The sequence below is a fragment of the Triticum urartu genome, chromosome 3A (assembly GCF_056163025.1).
Source record: "Triticum urartu cultivar PI428250 chromosome 3A, HENAU_Tu73, whole genome shotgun sequence".
In the NCBI taxonomy this organism is placed as follows: domain Eukaryota; kingdom Viridiplantae; phylum Streptophyta; class Magnoliopsida; order Poales; family Poaceae; genus Triticum; species Triticum urartu.
In genome coordinates, this window is record NC_141875.1 from 656861589 (window position 1) to 656873255 (window position 11667).

Consider the following 11667-nt stretch of genomic DNA (forward strand, 5'->3'; position numbering starts at 1 on the left):
TACTTCCGAAAATTGTCCGTTATGTATTCAAATAAAAAAAGTTCGTGTATGTATAAAAAGTTCAGCGTATATTTCAAAATACCTAGTGTGCATTAAAAAAAGTTTGTCATATAAGGAATATTTTTCTTGTATGAAAAATTGGTAATTGTCTATAACATAGAAACACAAAACAAAAAAATCTGAAAAGGAGAACAGGGAAAAAAGGAAAGTACAAAATGAGAAAAAAAAACAGAAACATAAAACCAGACGTGGAAAAAAAACAACATCTAGTCATATAAGCGGAGAAAACAAAGCCAGAACGTAGCACGCACGCAATGAATTCCTTGTCATCTCTGGCTTCAGCGGAGCCGCAACTATATGATGCCCATTGGCGTCATGTTGGATCAACAATTTTGTTGGCTTCAAAAAAATCATGCTAATCGGGCTTACGGCGGCATACTCGGCCTAGTGCATCAGATACCTTCACGTTAGAAGTTGTTCCCTGCCCAAGACTATGAAGAAAATGATCTGGTGTGGGAAAATGAGTTATACTAGAAGAACGTCCGTGCGTTGCAACGAGATCACATTAACTTTAAGAGTTCAATATTAATATTCTCATACATATCAAGTGACATTGACGATCTTTTTTACCATCAAATCCTCACACACACTCTCTCCCTCCCTCTTCCTCACTCTCTCTCCCCATCTCTCTCTCTCTAACGCACACACACATATCCATCTTATTGGGTGCGGGACCATAATCCATCTATTTCACACACACACGCTACGGGCTACAATGCATATAAGTGAACCAGATAAAGGATTAACGTCGTCTTCAAGGTCGAAACTCATTGCTCCCTCGTATGTTATGCTGACGTCAAACGGACGATAGCAGGCTCCCCAAAATTCAATAGTCTCAATAGTCCAAGCTCCCCCAAATCCAACCCATAAGTTAGGGAGAAATATGGTTACCCAATTTATTCTTATCTCTAACACATGGTCCCAACACAAAAAACTCCACTTCACAAGGGGCCTTTATGTTTTCCTGGCAAAATCTCCCCTTCTCACTCGACATTTCTCACTAAAGCCCTCTTCTTTAAAACAGGATGATGCCTGCCTCATCTTCGCCATGACACCCTCTCTTCAAATACTGTACTTCTCCACGGACCGCCAACGAGTCCCCCGCCAAACGCCCCGTGCTCCGCCCTGATCACATCCTAGTGTTAGTGCCAATTCACCACCACCATCAAGGGGAGGAGGCATGCACCACCCATGATGCGCCCCTCCCCCGAAAGAAGGCAGATCCAATTTCTCCACATTTTGAAAAATAATTTATTATTCTATTAGTAGTCTTCCTTCACAGGACCCTGCTCTAGCATTCTCATTGGTAAAATAGTTCATATAAACATGTTGCTAGAGAATAACAAACCAATGTAATCATCAATCAAATATGTTTCATTTAACTCTCTTTATCTATGTCACACATGTTATTAAGAATACAAGCTATAATCTTTCTCCATGTTCTTTTGCTCATCAGATTCTCTGAAGCCACCATGTCATCACATTGTCATGTGAGTAACTTTTACTACTCCGACACAATTCCACCATGGTTCCTATCACCTCGACGCCATCTTGACCGGTTTCCCCTGCCCCCTCGTCACATTCGGCTACGCCATTGTTCTATCATTTGCTTACTCCATATCATTTCGCCATCATGTGCGCACCCTTTTCCTAATCCTCTAAATTTATACCATGGCCCCCATCTCCTCTCCTCCAAATCCTCTTCCATTCCTCTTCTCGCAGCAAGCTTGTTGTATCTTGGCTAGCTTCACTCCTATGTATGTGCTCACATCACCATCATATGTACATCTTCTCCTACTCCACCTATTAGCTATGCCTACGGCTACCCCACCATTGATGTGTCCTCTACCTAATTGAGCATCATCCCAAGTAGCATCACTCATCGTTACATCCTAATCGAGCATAATTTTTTGTAAGCATCATTTTCTTTTACGCGGAACAATCTATTATCTATTGGACAATTTTAAAATGAATGTACACATTCTGCTTTACCGAAACTTAAAACTATCATGAGTGAATATTCTTCCAGAATGGACTTGATTTCTTAAATAATACACTTACAATGATGTGTACCAGATAAAAATGATTAAAAGGAAGCATTTCCCAGTGGTAACCGTAAAATAAACACTGCAAATCGAGCGATAGAAATTTCAGATTTATTGAAGCCTGGCACTTGAAAGTTGGAGTAGTACGCACAGAAAGAAAAATTATTTTATGTTTTCCTAAAATAAGTCTCCCATGAACACATTGCACGAATGAGCAGGAAGACAGAGTGCAAATTTATATGTACACTAACTGGTCCGTTCATCCATTTTGAATAGATCAGCTACAAAAGCTCACTTGGTTCATTCTCGCCAGAATTCACTGACATGATAATCAAACATGTCCTGCAGTGTCCCCACACCCGGCGCGTCCAACCTGACAATTAAGTGCACACAAAAATAAGACCAACAAAATTTAGCATCTTTACAGGAAAATACACCTATATATATTTCTGGGGTTTCTTACAAAGAAAATCATGGGAAGTAACTAAAAGAAGGTTAACATAGAGCTAACAGATATGAACAAACCAGACAATAAATGCATAGCGTCTGGGGAACGAAACCACTACCAGATACATGGTATCGCATGAGTGCCTGCCCTTCCTCTAGCCTGCAACATCTGGGAGCTGCATATATGCTTTCAGATTTGTGCTAATTCTGCAAATTCAGAATATGCCCAAAGACATTGTACATAGGTTTAGTTCTTTGCGATCCAATATATTCAGGAAAGAACAGTTTTAGTTCCATAGAGAAGGAATAAAAAAATTCGACCAAGACACCATCAGCCTGCTTATGCGATCAACATATAATTACTGGATTTCAACTTAAATAAATTCTTTGGAGATGATGTGCTAGCTATAAAGGGAATGACATTTGAGATGGTATACTGAGTCAATCGAACAACAAAAAGGAAGAACAAAATTGCTGTATTACATATTTACATGCAGTCACGTTGGGCACAAACTGAAAAATGAGTTCGCGATAAGATAACATAAGCCTGTCGTAGTTAAATATAACGGAGACGCACATAGAAGCTCTTCGCAGTTCACCGGATGAAATAGTTGGGTGTTCTGGATAGGTGGACTCCCGGTTGTGCCCAGCTGCGGCAACTGCCACACCCCACTACCACCGGACGGCGCCCCCATCCAGGAATACACAAGTTGCCCCACGCCAACCAAGATCTTTCAAATCTTCTCTAGCATTGTCATCGCAAAAGGACTTTCATCAGTGGCTCGCTGACAATCTCCCCCAAACCCTACAAGAGATTCAAGGAAGTTTAAACTTCCATTTTGCACATGTGCAATTGAGTCACTCACCTTGCTAGATTATGTCAGATCTATTATCCATATTTAAGCCCTCCGAATTATTGTATTTTCCTGGCAAAATAATGGATCAACAAGTTTGTCCCTTCATATTGTCAAACACGGGCTGACGGGACCATCTACTTTGGTCGTTCAAATTATAAAACGCAATCATGATGTTGAAATCTCATCTCATTCCATCACGTGAGCTTTTCCCAGTTTTTTTAAAGAGCTTTTCTCAGTTTTGGACAAACTGAATGACGGTGACGATTTGTATATTGTAGCTTTTCCTTCATTACGCTTCACTGGTTAGATGGGAGAGCGCGCTGTGCCCCTATGTTCAACCCCAAAAACCTAGATTCAAGGTTGTAGGTCATAGTAGTTGTCATCACTCGCAAGCTTGCTTGTGCACTTTAAAAAACTGTATGACGAAGCACATCAAGAGAAGCAAAGGTGCTCTCAAGTTGTTATGCATATCATATAGCACATGTAGGACAACAAAATGACAGTCATCAAGGAAAATATATAATTACCAAAATCAACCCCAAATCAGCACTCCCCTCGCCATCTATGTATCAGACTACTTGGAACTGAACTGTATGTAAAGCAAGATTTAAGTGTTGACCATTAGTCCTCAATGTCCCGTGTGTTCTCCATCATGCTCCTGACTTTACTGTCATACTCTAGTTCGTAGTCTAAATTCAGTTACTGGTTGCACTCACCCCTAAGTGAACACTAAAAGTTTTAACAGGATAAATCACACATATATATCATTTCCTTAGTCAATAGAGTCCTGGAACTGTGTCACAAGATACCGACAAAACTGACCGGAGTTTTCGTAGTTCTCTGAAACTTTTCATGTCTGGTTCGCTACTACTCACAGTTCTTTCCTGGATTCAATAAACCCCATGAAAGCAGACCTGTAAACAACTGAAAATAAGGTTGTAAAATTCATCAAAATCATCTAGAGCAAACAGTATGACATACTTTTTGCACAAGTACTGTAAAAACAAGTATTACCTGTCCTAGCCTTTTGGCTTGAACTGAAAAAACAGTATGACATACTTTTTTACTCCTACAACTACCTTCGTGATGATCGGATGAAAGTGTCGCAGACACTATGCACATTTATTTTGTTGGATTGTGCAGATCCAATTGAGCAGTCCCTAAAGCTGGAAGGATTATAGTTGAAAAAAAATACCTGGATAGCCTTTGTTGTGATACTACTTGCTTTATTGTCAATGAGGAAGTGCTAGAAGTATGAGAAAAATCCCAGTATACCATCAATTATTGATTACTTGTCAGACCCAACAAAGCATTCACACCTCCAAGATGTTTGTTAGACTGTTAACATAGCATGAATTCACTTCAGATTACTCCTTTCTGTACATATAATTAGATAAAAGAGAATACTGGTTATGAACTATATTCATAATATGAATGACAGTGTGAATCTCTCGGCAGAATTATGAAGCAAATATTGGTTAGGAACCAAGGTTAAAAGCAAACCTCGCATATGATAATATTGCTATTCTTTTCTTCTTCATTTCCATTTGTTTTCTTCAGTCCATAAGTGCATGAACTGAACAACCAAATCAGATTTAAGCAGAAATAGAACAATAGAGGGGTTGGGTGCAGATCATCCAGTTTTAAACATCAAGAACTGGAATTTGCAAAAACAGTAATCTACCTGGCGATGTTGGATGTCGTCCACCGGAGGAGATGGAGGAGCATGTCCGATGTCCCAATGGAAACTCCTTGACCTCTCAAGTCCATCTACCAAACACGTAAAAATTCCTCAAATCATCTCCAACTGGCATGTCAATCGACATGTTCTTGCTTCCTGACCGGCTCAAAAGAAAATTCAAAGAGAAAATAGAGAGGAACGTGAGTTGTAACCAACAGAAGACGCTTGTGAGGGCCAGTGCGGCGCAGCGAGCCGGCGTCGGCAACAGCAAGGGCGCGTCCACCAGCCGCGAGAGCCGAACTGGTCGGGCGCCGCGGGGGCAGCGCGTCGATGGGCGGTCGAGCCGTTGCGGAGGGTGGCGGGGCTCGGACGCGGGGACGGGGATTTCCTGCGCCGATTAGCTCCCATCCGTGGACTGACGCGGATCAGGTCGAGGACGGCGCGCTGATGCCGCCGTGGATCTGAGCGCTCCCTCTCCCTTCCCTTGCCTTGCCTTCCCTTCCCTACCCTTGGGAGAGGAATAGAAGGTTGGGGGCGACGGCACAGGGGGGCGAGGAGATCGCCGGCGGCGGGGTTGGATTGGGGTGCGGCGCCGGCGGCGGCTGCGACTGGAGACGGGAGAGGAGGTAGGGCTAGCGAGGGATTGGTTCTGTCGTGACGCTAAAACCAGCGGAGGGGAGGTGGTGGACGGAAAAAAAAAATCTACGAAGGTTAACCGACGAAAAAAATCAGACGAAAGTGGTGGGACGAAAATTAGAAGTAGAGATGTTGAAGACATCACGGCCAAGTAACCAGCCCTTGGGCATGTTCTGACGGGCGCCCCTAAGTCTCGTTGGGAGCTCCTATTCAGCGAGTCGGGCGCTATGAAAGGTGCAGAGCACCCGCTTTTCCTATTCGACGCATTCTGCGTCAAGTAGTCGATCGTCACACACCTGATCAAGCTACCGATCGAACCGGGCCGGCCCATCTTAGAAGCTAACCAGTACATCACATCCAATTTTGGGAACATTCTGGAAGGTTCCGGCCTAGTTTTTCCAATTCTGGGAACATTATAGAAGGTTCCTGAACCATGTTTTTACCGGTTTTCGCTTTCTTATGGTTTTTTCATTATTAATTTTTTCTTTTTTCTGGTTTTTCCATTTTTGTTTTTTGTAAATTTTTCCACAAATAATTCCTTTTCAAATCTGGTTCACTAATTTCGAAGAATCTTCATGTTTCCAATTTTTTTGGAAGATTCAAAAAATGTTCTCATTTATTCATATTTTGTTTCGGAGTTTCAACAAAAGGTTCTAATTTTCAAAAAGTGTCAGCGCTCCGAATTTTGTTTTGTAATATCAAAAAATATTCCCCTTTGAGAAAATGATCTTGTTTTCATATTTCGTTCCAGAGTTTGAAAAAAATGTTTGTGTTTTCCAAAAAAATGGAATTTCCAAAAATGATCCTGTTTTGAAAATTGTTCACATATTCATTTTTTCAAGGAGTTTGAAAAAATCAGTATTTTCCAAAAATGTTCCCATTTTTAAAAAATGTTTAAGTTTTCTTCAGCTTTGTTCACTAATTTTAAAAGTGTTTGCGATTCATAGAATATTGCCCTTTTTTCAAACAACTGTTTTGCGGTCGAAATTCCAAAAATACTCGAATATGCGGTGGTTTTGGTTCTTAATTGTTTCTCACAGCCTAATATACAGATATACACGTTAGCTCAACAGGTAATACCAAGTCATGGATCTCTACAAAACATGACTCTTTTTTAGGTCTACATACTCGTGTTAAAGTACCCATTCACTGCTAGTCGCTAGCTTGGAGAGTCGAATATCCAATATTTTTTGAGATTATAAAAAAGTTCTCACTATCAAAAAACGTTCATGGGTTCAAGAAATGCTCAACGAATTAAAGGACAGTTCCTTAATTCAAAAGTAATTGGAATTTAAAATAATGAACATTTTCTAAATTTAATTAAAAAAATTATATTTTGATAAAAAAACTTATGAGTTTTTTTAATAATTATGAACATATTTTGCATTTCATGAAATAATACTATATTTGGTGAACATTGTGTCAACCCGATGAACAAAATTTGTCTTAAAGATTTGTTTTAAGAAAAATGGGTGAACAAATTTTGAATTTGATGAAATTTTTGTTTTCATTTTTCTGAATTTTTTCAAAACCTTATGAACAAAAAATGAATTTTACGAACTTTATTAAATTGGTGAGCATTTATTTACATTGATGACCATTTTTTGTATTGGATGACCATTGTTTGTGTGTTTTGATTTTTTTTGAGAAATCATAAAATTTCCATGAATTCAGAAAATGGTTGGGAAACCAAAATGTTCACAATTTTTAAAAATTGTTTGCATATCATAAAAAAATTCTCGATTTCAAAAAATATGTTCACAAAATAAAATTATGTTCATGATTCTTAGAAAATGCTTGTGTATTCAACACGCTTTCGGGAATTGGGAAAAATGACCAGGAAATTTTAGAAAAGGATCACAAAAATTCAAACGGATCCATTGAAACAGATACGTAAATAACGAACAAAAGAAACCATTGCTTACATAAACTTTTTGTTGGGATTTGGAGAGGGTTTTTTATTATTTTATTTAGTTCATCACACATCGTGTAAAAAAAAGGTTTCTATGTTCTTTACAACATTGAGCCCCAAAAAAATGACACATTTTCCAATGGGTTAGTTTTTGTAAGCTATATGAAATGACTAAATGTCTAATTGGTTTCATACATATCTATGTTTATTCTGGTACTATAGTTTTACTGGTCATGGAAAACACCACGATGCTAGGTCAAGGCGAGACACATCATTCATCAGTCTACCTTAGGCAGGGTCTATCAATACAGTTTCCTCAGCCATTTTTTTTTCCTTGTGACGCCTTAGGAAATAAAGTCGTCATGAGACCATCACATTTTCAGTTTTCGAAATGAGTTTCTAAAAGTCTCTTATCTCATCATGACATGATTTTGACGTACTTTATGAAGTGACATTTTAAAAGTCAGTATCTCATACTGGCATAATTTGCATATAATCTGATTCTTTTTCTCCTGTGACAACGCACGGGCCTATTTGCGAAAACAGAAAAATAGAAAAGAAAAGAAAAAATAAAACAGAAAAGGAAAAAAATAAAAGAGAAAGCACAAAAGGAAAAGAAAGCAAAAACCACAAGAAAACCAGAAAACCAGGTTCAGGCAAGGTTGTAGAACCTTCCTAAAACCGGTTGGGGTGAAACCGCGGAATGGGCTGACCCATAGAAACAGCACCTTTGTTTGTGAAACCGCAGAATGGGCTTGGTGCGCGCCTGCACGCCACATATGTGCCAGCCCGTGGGCCAGCCCATGTGCAGAACGGATAGTGGGAAGCCCATTGTTTTTTTTCGCTTTATTCTATTTTAAGTTTTCTCCTTTTCAAAATTTATTCAGGATTCCCAAAAAGTTGTGGATTGGGAAATAATGTTCGTAAATTCAGAAAAGTGCATGATTCGAATAAATGTTTGTGAAATCATAGATGCACAGGGATTCAAAAAAATATTCGTGCTTTCAAAACAAATGTTTGTCTATTCATAAGATGTTCACAATTTCAAAAAATGTTAATGAACTTCCAAAAAATATTCGCAATATTAACAAATGTTGGGAAATTCTGATATGGTTCCCAAATTTCAAAAAAATATTCACAAATTCAAAAAATATACACAAACTCAAAAAAACATTTCGTTAAAAACAGAAAATGTTACTGAATTTCAAATTATGTTCCTAAAATTTGAAAAATATTCACCGATTCAAAACAATTGTTCACACCATCCAAAAAATTCGAAATTTCAATTAAAGGTTCATGAATGTTAAAAATGTTCAGAAATGTGTAAAAAAGTTCTCGATTTCAAAAAAATGTTAATGTATTTGCAAAATGTTCATGATTTCATAAAAAAATTAGGATTTCAAAAAATATACCAAAGTTAAAAAAGAAAAAATAGACCAAACCGAAAGGAAAGAAAACCGGATGAAGGAAGGTTCTAGAACCTGCCCAAAACCGGTGGAGAATAAATCAGGAAAATGGGCCGGATGATACGAATACCTAGCGCGTGAGGAGGGTATGCGCCAGGTCGCTCGCTGGCGACTTGGGGAGCTCCTAACCGGTGCCTTAAGCGCCGGTTCAGGAAGCTGGCGCTCGCACGCCGCACCTCATGGGCCGGCCCACCACACGCTGTAGAAGGAAAAATGTCTCGTGAATAAAACACGCAAAAAACTGCCGGTACCGTCACTCGAACTCACGCGTTGAAACTACAAGGGAGGAACCATTCAGCTAACCACTACAACAAGGAACCGCTAGTTAGTAAAAATGAACGCGAAGTGTATAAGAACCAATAAATTAGCGCTATTTATTAGATTTCCTAATTATTTTAAAAACACTTATTGAACTTGAAAAAAGATCATTGAACTTGAAAAAAAGTTCATCAAATTTGTAAAAAGTTCATCATTTTACTTAAAGTTCATCAAATTTGTAGAAATGTTCGTCCATTTTTGAAAAAGTGTTCATCAATTTCGGAAAAAATTCAACAAAATTTGAAAATAGTTCATCAATTTTGAAAAAAAGTTCATCGGATTTGCAAAAAAGTTCATCGATTTTGAAAAAAGTTCACGAATTCAAAAAAAGGTTCACAAAAAAAAGTTCATCGGATTTGCAAAAAGTTTATGGATTTTGAAAAAAGTTCATGAATTCAAAAAATGTTCACAAAAAAAGTTCATCAAATTTGAGAAACATTCATCGGAATTGCAAAAAATTTATGGATTTTGGAAAAAGTTCACGAATTCAAAAAAGGTTCACAAAAAAAAGTTCATCAAATTTGAGAAAATGTTCAACGGATTTGTAAATTTTTTATCAACTTTGAAAAAGTTCACAAATTCAAAAAAGGTTCACAAAACAATGTTCGTGAAATCGAAAAAGGTTCACAAAATAGAAAAAAAGAACAAACAGAAGAAAACCGGCGAAAAAAAGAAAGAAAAGAAAACAGGTTCACGTTCTTTATTTGAAGAACTGTGAAAGATGCTCTCAATCACCAAAGCTTGCTGTCCCCGGTGGTTACTGCCCATGTAAAGAGACTGTGGGGTGAAAGGTTCGAATCCTCCCCGGCACACATTTTTTTGAAAGAATTTAGAGTAGAAGAAAAAAAAAAGGTAAGACGGGCCAGCCCAGTGCGGACGGAGGGGTGTGCGCCCGATTGCACAAAGAACTATATCAGGCGCAGAGAGCGCCGTTTAGGAAATGCCGGCGACTTGCGCTCCTAATGGAGAGCTCCTCATCAGCGCCCACTCACCAGGTTATGCGGGCCGGCCCAAGAACGAGCCGAAGAGGTCGTTCAGCGCGCGGCTTCCAATAAAAGAAAAACGTCCCAAAAAAATATGTAGAAAGAAAGACTCGAACCCACGTGGCATTCCTGACGGACTTGGGGCTTCAACCACTGCACCAGGATACCATTTGAGTGTTGTACACGTAAACAATTTTATTTGACACAGTTTCTGCCGCAGCACAAATTATTTGCACAAGGGGAACGAAAAAATGAACAAGAATTCGTGAATTTTAAAAACAGATCATCTATTTTGAAAAAGGTCACGGATTTCAAAAGAATAAAAAAACTCATCATTTTTATAAACAGTTCATCAATTTTGAAAAAGGTTCATCCATTTTGAGGAAAAAAAGTTCACGGATTTCTGAAAAGTTAATCGGTTTTGATAAAAAAGATCACAAATTTGAAAAAAGTTCACCGGATTTTGGAAAAAGTTCACGGATTTAAAACAACTTCGTCACTTTTGATAAAAAAAAGTTCACGAGTTTGAAAAAAGTTCACCGAAGTTCAAAAAAGTTCATCGAATTTGAGAAAAAATTCATTATATTTTTGAAACAGTTCATGGATTTAAAACAAGTTCATCACTTTTTGATAAAAAAAGTTCACGAATTTGAAAATAGTTCAACGAGTTTGAAAAAAAGTTCATCGAATTTGAAAAAAGTTCGTCAAATTTGAGAAAAAAGTTCAACAAGATTGAAAAAAGGTCATCGATTTTGCGTCGAACCAGGAAGAAAGAAAAAAAGAAAAGGGAAGGAAGAAAAATAGAAAATGGAAAAAAGGAAATGATAAAAGAAAAGTACAAGGAACAAAAGAACTACTCCCTCCGTTCCTAAATACTTGTCTTTCTAGGCATTTCAACAAATGACTACATACGTAGCAAAACGGATGAATCTACACTCTAAAATATGTCTACATACATCCGTATGTAGTAGTTATTTGAAATGTCTAAAAAGACAAATATTTAGGAACGGAGGGAGTAGAAAGGTGTACACTGTTAGATTAGGCTTGGTGGCGTGGTGGTTTTTGTCGTGTACGATGAAGCTGGAGGTACCCTGTTCAAATCACAGTGCCGCCGCTTTTCTTTTGCTTTTGCGTTTTCAAAACAGAAATAAAAGGGCCGGCCCATATAGCGATGATGAGTGATCGGGGGGTGTGCGCCCTGTACGAGGTGACGTGCTTCTAGCGAGATCTAGGGAACCCTCGCTAAAGGGGACAGCGAGATG

General features: G+C 38.4%; 1 protein-coding gene across 27 annotated transcripts; it reads right to left on the reverse strand.

The window, feature by feature from the left end:
- Positions 1-2200: 2200 nt before the first annotated feature.
- On the reverse strand, positions 2201-5852 carry LOC125545790 (uncharacterized). 27 transcript variants are annotated; one of them, XM_087513830.1, is made up of 8 exons: positions 5307-5852; positions 5094-5179; positions 4913-4985; positions 4605-4747; positions 4232-4323; positions 3130-3357; positions 2672-2759; positions 2201-2478 (listed from the first exon to the last, which is right to left on the reverse strand). In XM_087513830.1, the coding sequence occupies exons 1-4, from the start codon at positions 5496-5498 to the stop codon at positions 4691-4693; spliced, it is 408 nt and encodes a 135-aa protein (XP_087369956.1). In that variant the 5' UTR covers positions 5499-5852; the 3' UTR covers positions 2201-2478; positions 2672-2759; positions 3130-3357; positions 4232-4323; positions 4605-4690. The 27 variants fall into 27 exon arrangements, 13 of the variants coding, with proteins under 13 accessions (XP_087369956.1, XP_087369954.1, XP_087369958.1 ...); XM_087513828.1 differs by having other exon boundaries at positions 4232-4333; XM_087513832.1 differs by lacking the exon at positions 4232-4323.
- Between the last annotated feature and the right edge of the window lie 5815 nt (positions 5853-11667).

What these genes read in the sequence shown, in the direction of transcription:
- LOC125545790 (XM_087513832.1), bottom strand. Translation starts at nt 5,498, where the DNA reads ATGGGAGCTAATCGGCGCAGGAAATCCCCGTCCCCGCGTCCGAGCCCC. An exon ending in GGCCCTCACAAGCGTCTTCT is followed by an intron (nt 5,180 to 5,306) that starts GTTGGTTACAAC and finishes CGTGTTTGGTAG; the next exon opens with ATGGACTTGAGAGGTCAAGG. An exon ending in ACGACATCCAACATCGCCAG is followed by an intron (nt 4,986 to 5,093) that starts GTAGATTACTGT and finishes TTGGTTGTTCAG; the next exon opens with TTCATGCACTTATGGACTGA.